The sequence below is a fragment of the Schistocerca nitens genome, chromosome 8 (genome assembly GCF_023898315.1).
Source record: "Schistocerca nitens isolate TAMUIC-IGC-003100 chromosome 8, iqSchNite1.1, whole genome shotgun sequence".
Classification (NCBI taxonomy): Eukaryota; Metazoa; Arthropoda; class Insecta; order Orthoptera; family Acrididae; genus Schistocerca; species Schistocerca nitens.
Window position 1 is genome coordinate 420,689,399 of NC_064621.1, and position 21,616 is coordinate 420,711,014.

The 21,616-nt window shown below is 43.5% G+C and overlaps 1 protein-coding gene across 1 annotated transcript in view; it reads right to left on the reverse strand.

Annotated features, from left to right (window-relative positions):
• The window catches only part of LOC126198949 (venom carboxylesterase-6-like), a 94,821-nt gene that overhangs the window by 11,332 nt on the left and 61,873 nt on the right, over positions 1-21,616 (reverse strand). The window contains exons 5-8 of the mRNA XM_049935594.1: positions 21,294-21,493; positions 14,549-14,714; positions 10,529-10,710; positions 6,088-6,217 (exon numbers count right to left, since the gene is read on the reverse strand). Of these exons, the coding sequence (XP_049791551.1) occupies positions 6,088-6,217; positions 10,529-10,710; positions 14,549-14,714; positions 21,294-21,493 (678 nt within the window). The remainder of the gene's footprint in view (positions 1-6,087; positions 6,218-10,528; positions 10,711-14,548; positions 14,715-21,293; positions 21,494-21,616) is intronic.

The following is a 21,616-nucleotide window of genomic DNA, read 5'->3' on the forward strand; positions in this document are numbered from 1 at the left end:
TGTCTCTACTGGACAAGAGAAGTGTGCATTTAAGCAGTGAGTTCGATTTGTGCTGTAAAAGCTTATTTACTTACCACGATGTTTGTGGTTTTCCTTTTTTAATTTGATCTGCCTCTACAGTCGAACTTCGTAAATCACTGCGAAATGAATGAAGGAACATTCTGTTGTACAGGTTGTTAGGTCTTATTCCCGTTATATCTTCTTACCTTTCCATATATGTATGCAGCGCGGCAAGAATTATTGTTTAAATAGCTGTGTGCGCGCTGTAATTTCTCTAATTTTGTCCTCGCGAGGTCTACGTTAAGTTCATCATTTGAAGCTGATTCTTAAAACTTTGAACAATTAAGCAAACTTCCTCGGGATAGTTTGTTTCTGTCTTCAAGTGTCTACCAGTTCAGTTTCATTTGCATCCCTGTGACACTCTCGCAGGTGGGAAACACATCTGTGACCATTCGTTCTGCCCTTCGCTGTGTACGTTCAATTTCCCCTGTTAGTCCTATTTGGTTTGCGTCCCACACACTTGAGCAATCTCCTTTGTAGATCGACTGCATTTCTCCAGTATTCTACAAATAAACTGAAGTGTTTTCACCCATGACTCAGCCTATGTTATCATTCCATGTTATAATCTTACAAAATGTTATACCTTGATATGTGTATGAGTTGACCGATTCCGCTTGTGACACATTGATACTCTATTCATTACAACGTTTCTTTTTTCGAGGAACGCACTATTATACAATTCCTGAACATTTCACGCAAGTGTTCAATCTCTGCATTACTCTGAAATCTTATCAAGACCAAACTGAATAATTATGTACAGTAGTGCATTATAGATAATTCCGTCATTTGCGAAAACTGTGATGTTAACATTTCCATCATCTGCAGAGCCATTAATATACAACATGAACCACAATAGTCCCACCACACTTCCCTCGGGCACACGCGAAGTTACTTCATCATCTGTCGATGACTCTACATCGAAGATAACATGCTGCGTCCTCTCTACCAACAAACTTAGTCTAGTCACAAATTTCGCTTGATAACCAACACGACCGTGCTTTTGATAATAAGCACAAACGTGATACTGAGTCAGAGACTTTTCGGAAATCGAGAATTACTGTATCCACCTGACTGCATTTATCCATGGCTTCTAGCAAGTCACGTGAGGAAGGTGCGAGTTTGGTTTCTCACGTCAGATGATTTCGGAGTCCATGCTGGCTGGCATGGAGGAGGTCGTTCTGTTCTAGATACCAAATTACAGTTGAGCTGAGCATATGTTCTAAGTTTATACAAAAAATGTAATTCACGTATGCTGAACAATAGTTTCGCGGATCATTTCTGCTACCGTTACTGTAGACGGATATGACATGTACTGCCTTCCATTGGATACAGTTTTTTGTTCGACGCATCTGAGATATTTTATGCTTAAGAAGATAACTCAGTCGAAAATTTGGTATATAATGTAACAAGTATTCTTTCGGGTCCTGGAGCTTGTTTTCGAACACCAGTGACGCTAATATCTATAGGATTCATTTAGCAATGGTGGAAGAATTAAACAAGGGCAAGTCTCCGGACATTTAATTTGTAAAGGAACATGTGGAAACAGAGTCCAGCGTTTCTGTTTTTGTTTTTCTAGTCCCAATTTCAGCCTTCATCTCGTTCATGAGTGTTTGAACACTAATCTTAGTACAACTACGGCTTTTACATACGACTGGAAGTTGTCTGGGTATTCTGAAACATCTTTCAATAATATTCTGCTCCCTTAGTCATGGAAGGCATTAAGCATAGATCTCTTGAGAACCATACACGTTTCATTCAGCATATCCCTGCCTCGAGCCCTACGCTTTGTTGTACACCTATGATGTGCTAGTCTCTGCTTCTTTAGTCTTATATGGTTCTGTTCAGGCAATACGAAAAGGAGAAAGAAAAATGTTTTACAAATAAAATAATGAATGAAAGTAGGGAGAATTCAGTTCGTCCAGAAGTTATATCAGTTCATTTGATTTTACTCGAAATAACAGCTGCTAACATCATCTTAAGCGCTGCATTGAGGAACAACAACGGCACATATGGTAGTTGAGGAAGAGTCATCTCGGCCTGACTTGGGCTGCTATTCGGTTCGTCCATCTATTTGTGGTGTGCTACTTGGAGCCAACGTCAACTTTTCCTTGTGCCTGACCTCGGAAAACCACCCGCTAGCCCATAGAGGTGAGCTGTTGCGCATACCAATGCCGTCAGTACTTTCTCAAATTTTGATTGACAAAAGTAGGAGCAGCGAGACCCTACAGTACCTGAATGACAAACTGTGCCCCAGCCTTCTGGCCGAAGCTCCGCGCCCCGCTGTGGTGGCCTATGGGAGGAGGACGTTTCAGAATGGTGGCAGACCTGATTGTGCAACATCGTTATCGCTAATATTTTTTTAAAATTTTATCGGATATCTAAATGTGTTTATTATTTATTGTGATTGATTAAGTCGAATACTGCTCATAGCTGAAAATATAAATTAATCGTGTACCTGTTTATACGTTCTATATTTTGTGAGATTTGAGAACAATTTCGTGAATGTCAGGAACTTGGTATAAGTCATGAACGAGTCTGAGTAAAAGCGCAAAGTAGAATCTTTCATGTTGTGCAAAAAATATTTGGAGGAGGCGAGTAGAGGTTCCTCGAGGGGAGTAGTGGTGGAAACGTGTAAACTTCATGACAAATGAGTAGGTGTTAAATTGAAAAGTTCTCTATCTGATGAGCACGCAGCATGTATTAGGTCGAAGAACAACATATTACCAAAAAACATTTCGAAGTTTTTGCTACTTTTCTATTGTTATGTTATTAATTCCTTATATGTGTATCACGGCAATCTTGTTATGGCATTTTGGCGTTTTCAAGTGACACTGTAATGATGGTAAAAATTTTCCGTGAAAATATAGAATAAAGGTAAGAGGGTATCTGGAGAGTAATGGCTCCAAATTTATTACATCAGAAGGGTATCAGACTAATGCTGAGTTCCTTATGAGGGGTAGTAGACTTTTCAGAAGTTGCGGGACCAACAGCTTGTATGAGTGACTGATCTGGCCACGTGATATTAGCTAACGTAGCCTTTCCGTGCTGATATTGCGAACGGCTGAAAGCAATGAGGTATTACGGCATCACTTTTTCTGATGGCATTTAGCTCTAGTATATTTTTTTAATGAAGATGGTATCCACTTGGGTAAAATATTCTGGAGGTAAGATAGACTCCCATTCAGATCTCCGAGCGGAGGCTCCACAGGAGGATGTCGTCATCGGGACAAACATAACTGGACTTCTACCGAGCGGAGCCTGGAATGTTTGATTCCGTGATCTGGTAGATACGTTAGGGACTTTAAAAAGGGGAATGGCTCACAGTCTGGCGTTTCCGTCACGACCAAGTGAGCAAAGGTTTTAGCTCCATATTACATTTCTACAAATTGTTAGCCTCGGATATTTGTATGATAGGACTGTCAATTTGTCACTCATTAACGGTACAACAGATATCTCTAAAGTTAGCCAGGAGTGAAATTGGAACAATTTTTAATTGGGGACCATGCTGTCCCCACTGTATCACACTGTAAATTGGTGGTTTTTATTATTATTAATTATTATTATTATAATTTTCTGATGTCACTGTCTGTGTCCCTGTCGGTGTGTGTGTGTGTGTGTGTGTGTGTGTGTGTGTGGTTTCTTGTAGCATGGAATAGATCAAATGCCAGCCGACTGGTCTAACATTAAGAGCGGTGTATCTGTCTTGAGCTACAAATGTCATTCTCAGACTGTGTCCACCGTGTTGACCACTGATAGTTTCATCATTATCGACGTGATAATGTAACGTGGCTACGATTTCCGGCACGTCATTACTACGGAAGACGTCACTCAAGATATTATTTATGAGTCATTTCCTGGTGCTTCCCCTTAATAAGCACTGCTCTTTTTCTACGATAGTTACAACACATGTCGCATGATCTTAATATCTGGAAATAGGTACAGCTTTGCCTGTACTGTGGTTGATAGTATGTTGAAATGTATGAAAAAAGGGCTTAATGCCCTCTGTTCCACCATTTTCGAGCTTATACAAAGTTGAAACTTCCTGGAAAGCTAAACCTGTCTGGAACTGGGACTCGAACTCGGAGTCGCATACACATTTGTTGCTGCGGCTTTCAGTCATAGATAATGTCGCTGAAACTTAATAGCATCTCGATGGAGCTGCTGTTCGGCACATTGAAGCGATAGGCAGGGTCTACTGGAAGACCGCGTATCACCGTTAATTGTCGTGATGGAATAGAACTGTATTGGCGCCAAGCTACACTATTTAAGCCTGGTACTCTGATTACAGGGTTGTAAAATAACAATAAACGGTCAGATTGCGAGTCAGACATAGCTTGACTGGCGTATGTTTATAGGTGGTTAGCGAGAATACCTGTGTTGACGTAGGAGTGGTGGGGCAAGGACACTTCACTTGCAAGCACTGCTGAAATATTAGCGTAATGTTGCACGATTGCAAACCGTAACAACAACCATACTACCTTCCGACAAGCATTTTTATTGAGTACTGTTCTTAGTCGTAAAATCTTCAGCAAATCTTAAGTCTTTAAATTGTGAAGGAAATCAACTGTACAAGTAGCCTTGTTACCGTATTGGTAGAACTTCCAAGCAGTTCGTTATGACAATATCTGGATCCTGACCACTATTTTCATTTCTGCTTTCAAGTTACAGCTGTTAGAGTTCCTGCTTTATCAAAGCATCAGTAGGCAAGCTATCCTTTTTCGTTTTCTTACTGTGTATTCATAGTTAGACACAATCATCTACCGTTACTTGTTTATTATTGCTTTTCATAGCGTGCTTCAAACATTCCACTCAAAAATATTTAGATGTTTCATTGTGACATATTGTGATTGATTATGTTCAAAATAGGCCGGCCGAAGTGGCCGTGCGGTTAAAGGCGCTGCAGTCTGGAACCGCAAGACCGCTACGGTCGCAGGTTCGAATCCTGCCTCGGGCATGGATGTTTGTGATGTCTTTAGGTTAGTTAGGTTTAACTAGTTCTAAGTTCTAGGGGACTAATGACCTCAGCAGTTGAGTCCCATAGTGCTCAGAGCCATTTGAACCATTTTTATGTTCAAAATAAGTTCGAATGGATTCTGCTCACTATATTACGAGGGTAATCATAAGGCAGAAAATACGTTCTCGACTAAACATCCGCCCACGTTTAACACAGTCTAAGGTTAACTTGCGCCAAAAGTTTGTAGTATTTTTCACTCGGTCTTGACTCCTGACATTGAAATTTTGTTTCCTTCCACCACGACAGTGTATTTTATTTGCAGGATGCAAAGTTTTCAGGTTTATTTTCTTCAGCATTATTCACAAAGCACTGTGAAGTGGATAAATGCATACTTATAGAAGGCTGAAAGTTAGTCTCTTCAGCAACCATTTATCGTAATTTATATCGTTTGTCTCAGAAGATTTGCAGTGGAGTAGCAAGTTCTCTATATCTCTAGTCTGTTGGTGAGTTTGCTACTCTGAGATTGTATCACTAGGTGTTCTCTTCCCACTTATAAAAGTAAAACTGGTAGACATTCAACACCACACTTAAAAAACAGCTGCACTACAGCTTATACACTTCGCACGTGATCCCACAATCCCCATACCTTGGCATTTCGCATATCTAGCTCTACGTAAAGATATCTGAGATGGGCGAAACAAACGAACAGTTTATACGCAGCTTTTCCAGGAGAAGGAACATTAAAAATCCTCTTTACCAATACTGAGGATCAGCTTTCAAAATTTCTTGCGGAGTTACTGAAGTTTGACGTTTCTCTAAATTGTAAAGTGATGCCACCGGCGAAAGTAGCATCTAGAGCCAGGACGTAGACAATGCACAATGCTTGAATGGAGGACCTACGTGTTACTGAAATACCTTATTTAATTACGTCCTGGTGCACTGTGGTCTTCGCCTTCCTTCGCTTATCCAATGTAGCTACATACCTCAAAGAATATCCTTCAATAAAGATAGAATCTCTGGTCCCTTGTGTGAAAGCCATAATGTGCTTGTAGTATAATGAATAAGCGGCTTACCATAGGTGGTGTTACCGAGCACCTCGCCGCGGTAATCGAACTCGTAGTAGTAGACGGGCTGGTCCGAGAGCTGCGACACGTACCGCACCAGCGAGTCTGTCGGCTCTGAGAACGAGAGGTCCGTCACCAGCTGCAACACACACCAGGACACTGGGTCAGTGCCCACTGCACAAAAGGAGTCTACAGAGTAATCCTGCAGGAGTTAGGAAAATATACCCAGCGTAGTCATTTGTACACTGTACGGCCACATTAATGTGAACACCCGTAAAAAACCTGAATAAACACGATTTTCAGCACGGATCGCTGCGGGACTTGGAGAAAGTGGGTCAGTGAAGTTCTGGAAGATACCAACAGGGATTTGGATCCATGCCAACTCCAGCGTGTAGCGGGCTGCACAAGATTTATTGACTGAGAATCCATGGCGCGAACAGGCCAATTGAGGTAGTCCCGCAGATTCTCGATAGGGTTTAAATACGGGCAGTTCGGCGGCCAAGGAAGTTCGGTAAACTCATGCAGGCGCTGTTCGAACCACGCACTTACACTGCGAGCTGTGTGATACGTTGCATTGTTCTGCTGGTAGATGTCATCGTGTCGAGGAAATTGCTTTCTAGAATGACGAGACCACCTAGGGAACATCAACAAAACTTTCTGGAGATCATAACTCCTGCGGGGTGTTTGCTTTCGGGCGTATGACGCGTACACGACAACGGCCATCTACCCAATGAAGTATAAAACGTTATTCATCTGGAAAGGCCACTTGACGTTACTCAGTGGATGTCCAGTTGCCGTACTGTCCTGCTGGTAGATGCCTTTGTCGCCGATGGACAATAGTCAGCATGGGTGAATGAAACAGGCACCTGCTACGCAGCAAAGTTTGTTGAGCGGCCATTGCGGAGTCAGTGTTGGTTGCCCCTTGGTTAATGTAGGCAGCCAGTTGTTCAACAGTTGCACTTTTCTTCGCCCTTACACATGTCCGCAGCAATCGTTCACCCCTGTCATATATGACGCGTGGTGTACTACAGTTGCCTCGGCGCCATGTAGGGTAAACTTTATCCACGTTGACACGCAAACAGTTTACAGACTTAGCTGTTACGGAAATGTTTCCATCCTTGACTCGCAAGCCAATGATCAGAAGATTTTGTACGTCAGGTAAATGTCTCCGCTTCCGTATTACGACAATGACTTCACTACTTGCCACCATATTCTCCCGACTCGCTTTGTAAACCACTGCTAGTGCTGGCGTTTATCATCTGTGAGTGGTCAATGCACGTTGACATCGAACGCAGGTGATGGTCACATTCATGTGACTGGATCGTGTAGTAGGGAACAGCATATGGATTTAACGTACTGTTGAAGTCTGGGGGATCAGAAAGCACACGGTCTGACTAGGTAAGGAAATGTCGTTCTAGTCTTGCTTAAGGAACGAACCTAACATTTGCGTTCAACTGTTTTGGGAAGCACTGGAGTATCTGGTGAAGGAATAAGGGCCAGGTGTGATCAGTTGCCCCTATTAAATAACGGCTTTCACTAGGCAGGGAGTCACAGACTCAGAAGCTTAACATGTGTAAGTATAACCCATTTTGATTGCGACAGTGATCACTCTGTCTCAAAACTGAGACATTTAAATTCAGCTGTGCTTCTGAATTTCCATCTTTGGAATATACAGGACGAACAAAAATACAGTTCGAATGTGGCCAAAAATATGGAAACACCGTCAGAAATGTATGGTTCAACACAAATGCAGCTGCTAGCGAATCCTGCAAGTAACACTGTTCTATTTGACCACAAATGGCACCTGTGCAATGTCCTCAACACATTGGAAGTGTCTTTCTGACCATAACAGTATTCTGTGTGGTCGTGAGTACATAGCTAAGTGATTTCGACGTCGGCAAATTGTTGATGTTCCTATGGTGGGTGCTTCCGTAACCAAGCTAGCCGAAGTGTGTGTTGTTTGAAGAGGGAGCGTATCGAAGCTAAATACCGAATACAGAGAAAGCAGAAAAGTATCATCCGCTATGATACAACGCCCGAGAAAAGTGTTGAGTGATCGTGATGAGCGGTCACTGAAGCAAATTCCAACGGAAAATAAGACGACGACAGCTGCAAAAGACACTGCAGATGTAGATGTCGCATTCGCAAATCCTGTCAGCGCCAAACCAACACGAAGGGAGGATCTTGTCCAGTATTTATGCCCAGAGGGCGCTGGGCGCTCTGTTTGCCGTCCGCGCCAACAGAGCGCCCGACACAGGACGGGCCTGAGAGAGCTGCCACAGATGGCGACCAAGTGGGGTGCGGACGTCCGAGGGAGCAACGGGGAAGAGACTATCAGCACCAGGCGGGCGCTGACGGCAAGCAGAGTGTCCAGCGCCCTCTGGGCATAAATACTGGACAAGATCCTCCAATACGGTAGCACCTGCAGAAGGCAACGAGTTACGTGGCCGAAATATTGTGCCAGAGCAACACAAACATCCGGCAGTAGACCCGATTATTCCACATGTTAAGACCTAGCCGGGAAAGCCTGGAGAGTTACAACAGGAAGGAAGTTCCATTAGCTGGAAATTGCAAGGAAAGTTGGAATTCCGCAACATCACATCCTTCTTTCAAATGCCTGTTGTTCGAAAACGTGGTGCCGAAGCCATAAAATCTGGACTGTGGAGTAACGGAAGAATATCCTTTGATCCGATGGCAGGGGTTAGGTGATGATTTCGGCAGCCATACTCATTGGCCCCGTGATTACTGTTCAGGGTCGCATTAGTGCGAAGGATTACGTGACCATTTTGGCTGATCGGGTCTATTCCATGGTACAATATTCTTTCCGTAAGAGTGATGCTGTGTTCCAAGATGATAGGGTCCGTGCTCACACAGCTTGCATCGCTCAGGACTGGTGAGCATGAAGGTGAACTGTACCCTGGCCATCACAGTCACATTATCTGAATGTTTCTGAGCCTTTGTGGTCTACCTTGGAGAGAAGGGTGCGTGATCGCTATCCAGCTCCATCATCGTTACCTGAATTTGCCGCTACTTTGCAGGAAGAATGGTGCAATATTTCCTTGAAAACTATACAGGGCTTGTGTGTATCCATTCGAGGACTACTGGAGCCTCTTTTGAATGGAAACTACTTTCCTGCACCTAAGTAAGCAAGGTAATGTGTTGTACTTTTTATGTTTACATATTTTAGTCCACCCATTTATAATGAGAATGTTACTACGCATCTTGATCTAAAAAGCCAACAAGGAGGGGAGAAAACATCAGGAAGAATGATGTAATAACATAATTAGGCATGGAAGTAAATCTGAATGTTGTAGAGTTCCTGTTGTTGTTGTTGTTGTGGTCTTCAGTCCTGAGACTGGATTGATGCAGCTCTCCATGCTACTCTATCCTGTGCAAGTTTCTTCATCTTCCAGTACCTACTGCAACCTACATCCTTCTGAATCTGTTTAGTGTATTCATCTCTTGGTCTCCCTCTACGATTTTTACCCTCCAAGCTACCCTCCAATATTAAATTGGTGATCCCTTGATGCCTCAGAACATGTCCTACCAACCGATCCCTTCTTCTAGTCAAGTTGTGCCACAAACGTCTCTTCTCCCCAATCCTATTCAATGCCTCCTCATTAGTTATGTGATCTACCCATCTAATCTTCAACATTCTTCTGTAGCACCACATTTCGAAAGCTTCTATTCTCTTCTTGTCCAAACTATTTATCGTCCACGTTTCACTTCCATACATAGCTACACTCCATAGAAATACTTTCAGAAACGACTTCCTGACACTTTGATCTATACTCGATGTTAACAAATTTCTCTTCTTCAGAAACACTTTCCTTGCCATTGCCAGTCTACATTTTATGTCCTCTCTACTTCGACCATCATCAGTTATTTTGCTCCCCAAATAGCAAAACTTCTTTACTACTTTAAGTATCTCATTTCCTAATCTAATTTCCTCAGCATCACCCGACTTAATTCGACTACATTCCGTTATCCTCGTTTTGCTTTTGTTGATGTTCATCTTATATCCTCCTTTCAAGACACTATCCATTCCGTTCAACTACTCTTCCAAGTCCTTTGCTGTCTGTGACAGAATTACAATGTCATCGGCGAACTTCAAAGTTTTTATTTCTTCTCCATGGATTTTAATATGTACTCCGAATATTTCTTTTGTTTCCTTTACTGCCTGCTCAATATACAGATTGAATAACATCGGGGGGATGCTACAACCCTGTCTCACTCCCTTCCCAACCACTGCGTCCCTTTCATGTCCGTCGACTCTTATAACTGCCATCTGGTTTCTGTACAAATTGTAAATAGCCTTTCGCTCCCTGTATGTGTAGAGTTCCTACACAAATGAAAAAATGATACCGATCAGCGGCGATGAAAACCCTCAACAAACAGTAATAGCAGTGTCGCAACTGTCCTTGATGATGATATTTTATAGCAAACTCACATTGACGAAGCTCTGGGCATCGTCGAATGTGATGTCTCCTTGGCCGAAGTAGAAGTCGTGCAACTTCCACGTGGCGTTGATCCGTTCCTCTTCAGTTTGGAGATGCACCAAAGGCGCAACGGCCAGTTCGAAGTTGTCGTTGAAAGTCTGTAGCTTCTCGGTATCGTTCAGGTATCCACCATCTGAAAGTCAGCGGAGATGCTATTAGATCATGTTATAGCTGAAACCAACAAAACAGAAACGGACAGAAACGACATTACCGGCAAGAACAAAGCTGTAACTCACTGCTTTGTATGTAAGCAGAGTGTTTTAGCAATCGAAAAGCTGGCCATTACATTTGCAACACCCAGAAGAGCAAATGACGAGATTTTACTTTTTGTGTGTGGACAGTACAGTAGGAAGAATGAATGATAAAATTTGTTGTTGATTGTAGAGTATACACACAGCAAAATTTAGTACACAAAGCGGTAATCTCAGGTAAATAGAAGGTCTCTAACCTGGCTTAGCATCGCGTCGAACAGATGTCGTGTCAGTAATAAGGGTACAGCTCTGCGTTCTGATTAAACTCTGGGCCAAAGTTCATCAATCATTGTAACTGTAAGTGGTAACGTGTCAGTCTCTCGGCAACGCAAAACTAATTTTTTTCAGTGGGTGAGAGGTCGAAATTGCGAGCTTGTCAGGGAAACAGTCTAACACCCCCTTATACGAAGTAATTCGGTACATCACGAACAACATGCAATCTTCCATTATCTTGCACACAGCCAACAGCCTTGACACATCCGAAATGAAAGCTAACCAAATTACCGGCTTTGCGAAACAAATAGTTGAAATGACTCTAAGCACTATGGGACTTAACGTCTGATGTCATCGGTCCCGTAGACTTAGAACTACTTAAACCTAACTAACCTAATGACATCACCCACATCCATACAAGAGGCAGGATTCGAACCGGCTACCGCAGCAGCCGCGTGGTTCCGGACTGAAGCGCCTAGGCCCGCTCGGCCACAGCGGCCGGCTATGCGAAACAGATGTGACAGAGTTGTGTACCCAGTAGCACCTCATAACATTACTTATGGTCCTGGATCCCTAACACAATGATGAAACAATCTGGCAAGTCTCCTCGGAGCCTTCACAAACGGATACGTCCATCGTGATGCTGCATCCAGAAGCAGGACTCTTCTGAAGAGAAGAGCTGGTACCACTCTTGTGTCAGTGTTATAAGTGTGTGCATCATTGTGCACACGGCCCCTTATTGCCGACATGGGAACCCACAACAGCGCCTGCTGTGCTGACAGAGGACGTCGTTCGTGTGGACACTTGTCTTTCTGGAAACAACCCATTTCCTGACTCAAGATTTCTGAAGGGCTTCAACGGCCGGCGCGAGCAGACTCCTTGGAGACAAATAAATAGGGAGACATGTAGAGGGTGGTTATAAGTAAGCTTTTGCTACTTGAGAGAGCCGCCATGAAAAACGAGTAATCACAGAAAAGTAACATTATGTGGAAATACTTACAAGGGCACGCGAAAGAGAAATAACGAATAAATCATTGAAATAAACATCTTTTACTTTCCTCACGAGAAGGTAACATTTGTTAACAGCACATCGCGTTTACATTCCAGGCTACAAACGTTGCACAAGGTGAGGACCACCTGCATCCACGACAGCCTGAAACCATAGTAGAGACACGATTTCACAACTGTTCACAGCACTTTTCGAACTGTGAAACACGGAATGTTCAGTTGTCACGACACAGGTTGTGCACTGCTTGAAGATAGCACACTACATACAGCATTATAAGCCATGACAACTGTGCTGGCGTAAGCTGTCGCCAGCACTCCGTTCGGTAAAGATGTAGCAAGAAGATCGATAGTAGGCACTGGATGAAGCTCGCCTATTAGAGGACAGGCCAAAGATAGACTCGCAAGCAACAGACCACCAACGTCCTCTCCTCGGCAAGCATTTAGATCGAAAGCACAATGAAATCCAGACCTTTAGCTGCTACAGGCGTTGATAAATATCAGTGGGGACAATTGGAAATGTGTTCCCCACCTGCGACTTGAACCCGTGATCTCCTGCTTACACGGCAGAGCCTGTATCCGTCTGAGCCACAGAGGACACAGAGGATACTGCGACTGCAGGGAATTATCTCTGGCACGCTCCCCGTGGGACCCAAATTCCCAACTTGCTGTCCACACACTACATGTGTAGTGCCCCTGCCCATCGCACTCATTACTCGCGTCAGTCAGTCTACCGATTCCCGCAAGAGTTCGGGCAATGTACATCCGCGCCGAAGAAGATCATTGGCCGGTAGGCCTTATGTATATGAAGATGGTATCTGTTCTGTCGGACATGTCCGAAATAGCAGATACCATCCTCATGTAGTATTTAGATCGTCGCTGCTGACCGGAGGGTCTCGTTCACTAGCACTAGCACTACCACAGTCTCTTAGTCACTAGCTCAGTCACTGACGCACCAACTGGCACTCCAGGTTGGCGTCTGTCATTCATCGCATAGCGGGCCTTGTACCGTGTTAAAGATAAGTAGCTTCCTGTTCATGTAAATAATGAATTCTGTTACTACATGTGTGCAGTTGTCTTGGAGAAAGAAGATACCAGCCACCAAACATCATCCTCTCCCTTGATTCCTGTGGCACAAGACTCCACTGTGTCGATGAGGATACAAAAGCAACAGTAACTTGTTCAACAGTTGGTAGCAGAACTGGCCGTCGGCCTCTCCCAGACACAATTTCCAAATCGCCAGTTAATTCGAACTTCAGCATCATGTTTTCAACCCCGGTGCGGAAAGAGGATGTCTCCGTATTCCTGTAATGTGTCGATACTTGGGAAGAACAGCAACACTACTGCTGTTATTTTGATAAACCTGCTTTACAAGTAAAGTCCTGCTCACCTTGTCCAGAAACATATTGCCTCTCTGCAATAGATGCTTGTGTTTCAACCTTATTTCTCCGCACGAGCACTGCCGCCAAACGGCAACTCGATGACACACTACTAACAAAGCAAAACCCTGCAGCGCACAGTCTGAACATTTCCTATAAAGTTAGGTAGCCATACGTTAAATAGTTTTCCTCCTACACTGGCTCAAGTTGCGAAAATTTTATTATAAGCACCCTGTATTCAATATGGAGTCCAGTATTTTTTTTTTCTGAGGCAGTAATTCGTTGTTGAATGGCACATTACAGTTTAGCACACTTCAGTGCGCCTACCTCCACCCAAAACCCATTCTAGAGCGTTTATAATGTACATGTTTTCCTGTTAATTTGCTCTGTGCAATCTACACAATATGAGTTAGAAATACGCTGTAAATTGCCTTGTGCCTAAAACTTTTCACTACTAGTGAAGTGGGTTACAGAGTACGCTGTACCAGCAGTGTGCAAATTTTCACCCAGTGGTCTGATTAGGAATTTTCTTACAGTTGTAAAGTCAGGTAGCTACAGTGATCCAGGAATCATGGATAATTTCTCTTACTTGGCGAATAATACTATCTCACTAGCAGTGGATATGGAAAATTGTAATCCACCAATAAAATATTTTCCTTGCCGGCTCTGTGCTAATTAAACCGGATAGGGAAATTACGTTCTTCACGTAACATCTTGGCTACATGTGTCACGGTAGTGGAAGATATTTGACTATGCGGAAGCAGAAGGCACGCGAAAAGTTCAGTGCTATCCGCGTCCTTATCTAGACACTAGGCGACACCCACCTTAGTGCAAGCGTGAGTATTTAACAGAGGAAGCATTCATCCCAGCAAATCCACAGCTAAATCGTTGCTCTACAGCCGATAGTTTCAAAGACCCCCACTTGGAACTTATAGAGATGGCACGGTACCTTAGCAATCAGTCGCATGTAGCTCATTTGCCACGACCACCCAATGATTTCTGTTTTACTGTTGTGCATTCACAGTCTGAAATATCATCGCCGGAGTACGTTACTACAGTAATGGAACGTGACATCGGCCTGAGTGGGCACTACATTTGTGGATGTACAGTGACAGAGACTTACCCACAACGAACCCCACGCCCTCTCCAGAGGTGCCTCCAGTGAGCACGGGAACCCTGTTGAAGCGGCCTTCCTTCAGTACTTTGATCGGATGCTCCGTCACGATGGCGTCCTCCACTTCGGGCTCGATGACAGGACTGAATGGCAGGTGGTTTATCTTAAACTTTTCCTGAAACGTATGATGCGCCATTTTGATTTTTCGTGGGAGTGAGAAAAACATTTAAATGACGCGCAAGCTCAAGCAAGGAGACATTCCAACATTACGCGCCATACACATACACACACACACACACACACACAACATAAAAACGGTATTTTAGAGTTAAGTTGAAAGACTTATGTACAGATCGAACAACATCGGGGATAGGTTACAACCCTGTCTCTCTCGTTACTGAACTGCTGCTTCCTTTTCATGTCCTTTGAGTCTTACACTGCAAGCTGGTTTCTGTATAAGTTGAAATTAAACTTTCGCTCCCTGTATTTTATGCCTGCTACCCTCATAATTTACAAGAGTATATTTCAGTCATCACTATCGAATACTTTCTTTACATCTGCAAAAGGTTTGCCTTTCTTCAACTTAACTTCTAGGATAAATAGGATCAATACTGTCCTGAGTGTTCCATTTTTCGAGAACCTAAAGTAATCTTCCCCGAGCTCGGCTTCCACCACTTTTACCACTCTACTGGAAACAGTTCAAGTCAGTATTTTTCAGTCATGTCTTAGTAAACTGATGGTTAGTTATTATTCACACTGTCTGCACATGTCTTCTTTGGAATCGGAATCATTACATTCTTCTTAAAGTCTGGGTGTATTTCGCCTGTCTCACATCTCTTGGATACCACGTGGCACAGTTTTGTTACGGCTGTCCCTCCGAAGGCTCTCCACAATTCTGAGACTGTGTCATCTACTCCACTTAAGTCTTTCAGTACTCTGACAAATTCTTCTCGCAGTATCATATCTTCCATCTGATGTTGATGATTGTCCTCTTCCATTTCTACAGTATTGTCTTAAGGTTCAATTCACCCTGTGTAGCTCCTCTGTACACTTCTTATACCTTTGAACTTTTCCTTCTTTGCTACGTACTGGCCTCCTGTCGGAGCTCTTGATATCCATACAGGTGCTTGTTTTCCTCCAAATGTCTCTTTAATTTTCCTATAGGGGGCACCTGTCTCTGCCCCAGTTATGCATAGGTTTACAGCTTTGCAATGTGCTCTAGCCATTCCTCCTTAGCCGTTTTGCAGTTTTTTCCAATATCAGATTTTAGACTCCTGTATTCCCGTTCACCATTCTGATTTGCTAAGTTTTTAAATTTTCACCTTTCATCAATAAAATTTACTCTCTCATATCAACGATTTTCAACTGAGCCTTGTATTTTTACCTAGGGAGCTATTCGGAAGGTAAGGAACGATCGGTTGCGAAATGGAAACCACACTGAAAATAAAAACTTTAATTTGCAACCTTCCAGCAATTTCTTCACATAGTCCCCGCTCCAATTTTCCAATACCCTCGTGGTAAAAGGCAGACTTCTGTGATTTCCGACAATTTTCTTCCCTGGTTTGCGGCTCGTTGTTTGTGCCAAATGTTGTCTTCATAGTCAGCGTTTCATTTGAGCTGAGATGAAAAGCCGATGGAGCCAAGTCCTGGCTGTTCGATGGACGATCAAACACTTCCCATCGAAATCGCTGCTGAAGCGTCCTCGTTACCGTTGCAGTGTGCGTCCGAGATCTGTCATGAAGAAGGAAGTGCGTGATATTACGTTATGTGGGGTTGCATAAAATCAGAGGAAATCTCCTGGAAGGCACCCATACTAGGCAGGAGATACTATTTTCTATGTGTCTTTACGAGCTCTCTATGCGCTCAGAACTGGGAAGGGCGACGGGACGCTACCTACGAGCATACAAAAGACACAGCCCAACATTTCTGCCCAAAGTTTCATCAGATTTAATTGTCGTTTCCAATTCGCGACTGATCATTCATTACTTTCTGAGTAGCCCTCGTATTTTAATCATCTGCTGCACTCCCTGTTTTATCTCTCAAGGTTACCCATTTGTACTGTGTTATTTCTTTTCCCTGTATCTGCCAATCGTAGCAAAGCGCCGGCCGAGATGGCCGAGCGGTTTTAGGCGCTTCAGTCTGGAACCGCGCGACCGCTACGGTCGCAGGTTCTAATCCTTCCTCGGGCGTGGATGTGTGTGATGTCCTTAGGTTAGTTAGGTTTAAGTAGTTCTAAGTTCTAGGGGACTGATGACCTCAGATGTTAAGTCCCATAGTGCTCAGAGCCATTTGAACCATTTTTTTTTTTTTTTTTTTTTTTTTTTTTGTAGCCAAGCACTGCATTTGGCATTCACGAAAAGCAGCGGTTCTTTAGACCTATCCAAGTCCCATCTGCTTTATTTCCTACTTTTCTACCGTTCTCTCAGCTGCAGTTCATAACACATAAATTATTATCAGAGTCCATATCTTCCACTGGTAATATCTTACAGTCTCAAATCTGATTTCCAAATCTCTGTCTTATCCGACTAGTTAATCAGGCTCCTACTGAGTTTAGCTTTCTAGAACTTACAAAACATTAAAACACATGTAGGTCTAATTTTTCAATCATTACTTTCTTCGGAAAGGATTCTGTATCTCCAGACCGCAATAAAACATGATACCGCTGATGATGGCACAAATATGCCGAAACATATTTGGGTATGAAAAGTAATGACAGATATTCAGTGTATACCTGAAGTGCTGGAGGACAAATTGGCATAGTTTTTTTTTGCAGTAGCCGCACTACTTACTACTTTCCCTGTAGTTCGGTCCAGAGATGCTTGTCAGACAGGTTATAAATTGACAATAAGTGTATGTTGAAGTTGGAAATTACCCTTTTCAAGGTTTTATGTCCAAAGATTTGCATACTTCTACCAACGTAATAAACAAAATTTTGGATGTTGGCCTTTCGACTGGTTTGTCTACTTATCTCTAAATTTTTGTGCGTAATTGTGTTCTTTTTCGACTGAAAAATTATTAGTGCCACTGTTCTTGCAAAACCACAGTTTAAAAGATTTTTGTTCAGTATTTTACGTAATTTTGACAGAAATTTGGTAAAAGTGTAGGCCTACACCCACATATAAATCTGAAATGAATGAAAGTCCCCGAAGCGAAATGAATGAAAGTGGCGATAATTTCAGTGAAGATGTGATAACATTACATGACACATAAACTGTTGTACCATTAGATAATCTGATTCAAACTTCCACTGTCACTGAAGTTTCCACGCAAAATTTCTGAATTAAGTGTTGTTTTATATTTTAACTTCGAAGTTTTCTCATTTTACAGACTATCGGTCATAAGTACGACTTGATAAAAATAAAGAAATGTTAAGGCAACGTCCCAGACACTAACGCTTTTGAGGGAGCTTTTGTCAATTTTATTAACCGAGTTCACATGTCATGCCCCGTTTAGGCATCGAATTTATTGGTCTCACAGTGTACGTTGTTTGACAATTTCTGAGTTTTGGTGAGTCGACTTTTTAAATTAACTTTAAATTTCTTTTCATCTTTTGTATCCTGATACTGCATAACAAACACCTGTCATTGTAATGCTCCTTTAATCTTAATTACAAATCTGATGATGCCTGGAACCGAAAAGTCTGTGCAAAGGAAGAAATACACTGCCAGAAAAAATTCAACACCCTTAAGGACTGTGTTGAGTGACACCAAATTACAATTTATGCGTACTAAGGAGCTGTAGTGTTAGTGATTCAGTTGTCACGTTCATCGGTAATCAGATGGCGCTCAGACAACTGCCTGTACACCGTCTATTTTGGCTCTTCAGGCAATAAATTTTCCGGTTTTAGAGACGAACAGTGTTTGCAACATTCATTCTAGCGTACAACCATACCCCACTGACGAGTGTGCACTCTTCTATACCAGCTTCAAGCCATCTGAACGACGTCGCACTGTATGCCTGTAGGAAGCTTAATGAACGTCTCGACGGAATGCTATACTTTTTGAGCACAGCGTATCATCAATGGGCTGTGGAACAAACCCACACCTATAGGCCAGGTTTCCGACGTCCGCGTAGTACAGATGCTCTTCTAGATCCATTCACTGTGCGAACAGCGATCGCTGAGCGAAGAACACGCAGGCACGAAATCCGGGTACATGTTGCACTTGCTATGTTATCATGAACCAGACTGAACCGTCTGCTTACAGCAGGATTAAGATCGCGTGTGACTCTGTTCAAGCTATCACTGGCACCACGACACCACCATGCGTGGTTGCGTTGGTGTCGTGACAGAGTTAACTGGAGAGTGGAATGGCGCTCTGTTGTCCACAAAACACATTCCATCCAAGGCTTCGTAGTGTAGGGGGCATGAGGAACAACTTGCATTCACATCTGTTGCTTCCGCAGAGCAAAGTGACCAGGAGTCGCTAAATGGTACAGACTGTTATCCCCGTGCTACTACCATTTTTTTCGACAGGAAGGTGATGTGCTTTTTCAGCAAGACAGTGTAGTCCACATACAGTTGCTGTGGCGTAATATGCTGTTTATCATTTACAACTGTCCTGGCCAGCAAGAACATCAGATCCCATGCTAACTCAACGCGTATGGACAAAATAAAGTGGAAACTTAGCGTTCTCGAGGGCCTGCAAGAACCACTGCTGAATTGCAACAACAGGTGTTAGGGACAATGAATCACAGGACTGCACTCGACACGTTTATGAGTCATTTTACAATACACGCCTGCGTTTCCGTCAGAGAGAGTTACACTGTTCGCGCACCCTTTACTTTAACATGTTTATTTCATTTGGTGTGAATTTTTTATCGTGCACTCCTTCGACGATGAACTACCTGTCACCTCACTGGTCTTTGAGGCTGTTGCCTTTCTTTTCCGGGGGCGTATATGAAGCGATCTAAACGTGTTTACTCGCTAAATTTTACTGTCTGTAAAGCATCACTATGGTACATTTAAAAATGGTGCAGATGGCTGGGAGTGTGAAATGGTTGAAAATGACGAATATTAGCGTTTTATCTCCAGTATTTGATGTTGGTGGATTTCATGGTGACAGTCTGCGTGAAAATTGATACATCTGGATTGGTTACAGTATGGGAATAGGAGAGAGGTAACACGGAAAACAAAGACGCAACAAATGTGGAACAGTTTCAACCAAGATCGGTACACATATTATCGACTAACTGAAGAAAAAAATAGAAACTGGTGACAGGTTGCCTTATACCACTGCATAGGCATGGGGCTGGAAACTTTGTGACGTGGGAAAAATCCCAAATGATTGACATTTGTGAATAGAATGATTTGCAGATCGTTGACTGATTGATCGTGATCCCAATAACACTTCATCACAATTCGTGGCATAGGGATGGGAATGATGTGAGGCAAAAGTAGGAGTGGTGTTCGGTAATTAATGCAGCGCATTTTTTCCCAACCAGTTTCGATTGAAGGAATTCGGAATTTACTGTGGAATATTCCCTCTTCAGTACCTACAATTTAATGATATTCAGACAAGTGGCGGCACCAAACGTAGCGCTCAAAATAACGTCTGTAACGGAGGTGCATTCCAAGCAGAGAGCTGTCATTGAGTTCCTCTTGGCGGAAAACCAGAGCATCGCACAAATTCATAGTCGCTTCCAGAATGTCTACGGAGACCTGGCAGTGAACAGAAGCACGGTCAGTCGTTGGACGAGGCGCCTGTTATCATCGCAAAAAGGTCACGCAAACCCGACCGAGGTCCCTAATGGTAGCCGGCCGCACACTGCCGTGACTCCTGGAATACTGGAACGTGCGAACTCTCTCACAACAAATACTTTGCTACTCAAGTGGACATTACCGCTGGTAGTGCTGACATACTCCTCCGGTAGGTTGGGTAATCAATGGTGCGTGCCAGATGGGTTCCACATCCCCTAAGAGAAGACCAGAAGGACCGTTTGCGCGAACTGCTTGCGCGTTACGAGGCTGATCATGACACTCCTTTCTGAAATACCGTCACAGCTGACGAAAGATGCGTTCACCCCTTCTACCCTTAAAGAAAACGGTACTCCATGAGATGGCGCCACATTACCTCTCCTTCGAAGAAGACGTTCAAAACCTCGCTCTCAGCCTGTAAAATCATGGCGACACTCTTCTGACACTGTGAAGGAGAGATTATTTTTGGTGTCCTCCCTAATGGCGCAACGATCAACTCGGAAGTATATCTTACTAGACTTGGGAAACTGAAGAGACGACTTCAGCGTCTTCGTCGCCATAAAAATGCAAACCTCTTTCTCAATGAGAACGCACCCAGGAGGAGCCCACAAACCTTCATTTACTGTTCTTCCTCATCCACCTTACAGCCCGGATCACGCAGATTTCGACTTCCATCTGCTTGGCCCAATGAGGTATTAACTCTGCGGGCAGCAGTAAGTGGATGATGGAAAGGTTATTGATGCAGCAAGTCGTTGGCTCCAACGTCGACGTATAGAATAATAGTGTGCGGGGATACAGGCAGTCCCAATATGGTAGCGGAAGGCCGTTGCATTGAGCGGAAATCATATTAAAAATACGATTTTGGAAACCAAAAGATTGTGGAATTACATGGTGTTTTTGAATTCTGAACAAAATCCACCGCTTTCAGAAAAAAATATGTGTTGCTTTTCTTATTGAACTCTCCCTGTAAGTAATCGTGGAACGCCAAGTGCTCAGCTGCTATCCCGGACATAAAGAACTGGCCGGTAAGGTGCGAACAGTCCAAACAGCAGCGCTCACCTCCTCGGTGAGGAGCTCGTCGTCGCGGTTGATGAAAAGCTGGGCGTCCTGCTGTCTGAGGAAGGCGACCAGCTGATCAGAGTCCTGCGTAGGTGCGCCGAGCAGCGCCGCCAGCCGCAGCGCCATCTCGCGAGGTCTGGGTGCGATGCCCCAGGGGGCCACCGCCTGCCCGTTCTGGCTTATCACGCCGCGGAACAGGCCTGTGCACACACAGAGTTAACCGTATGTTTCAGCAAATTAGCGAGGACGTAAAACACCTCAGATCAACAACCACAAGGCAATTTGTATTCTGATTTGATCTATTATAAATGGTTCGGAAGGCT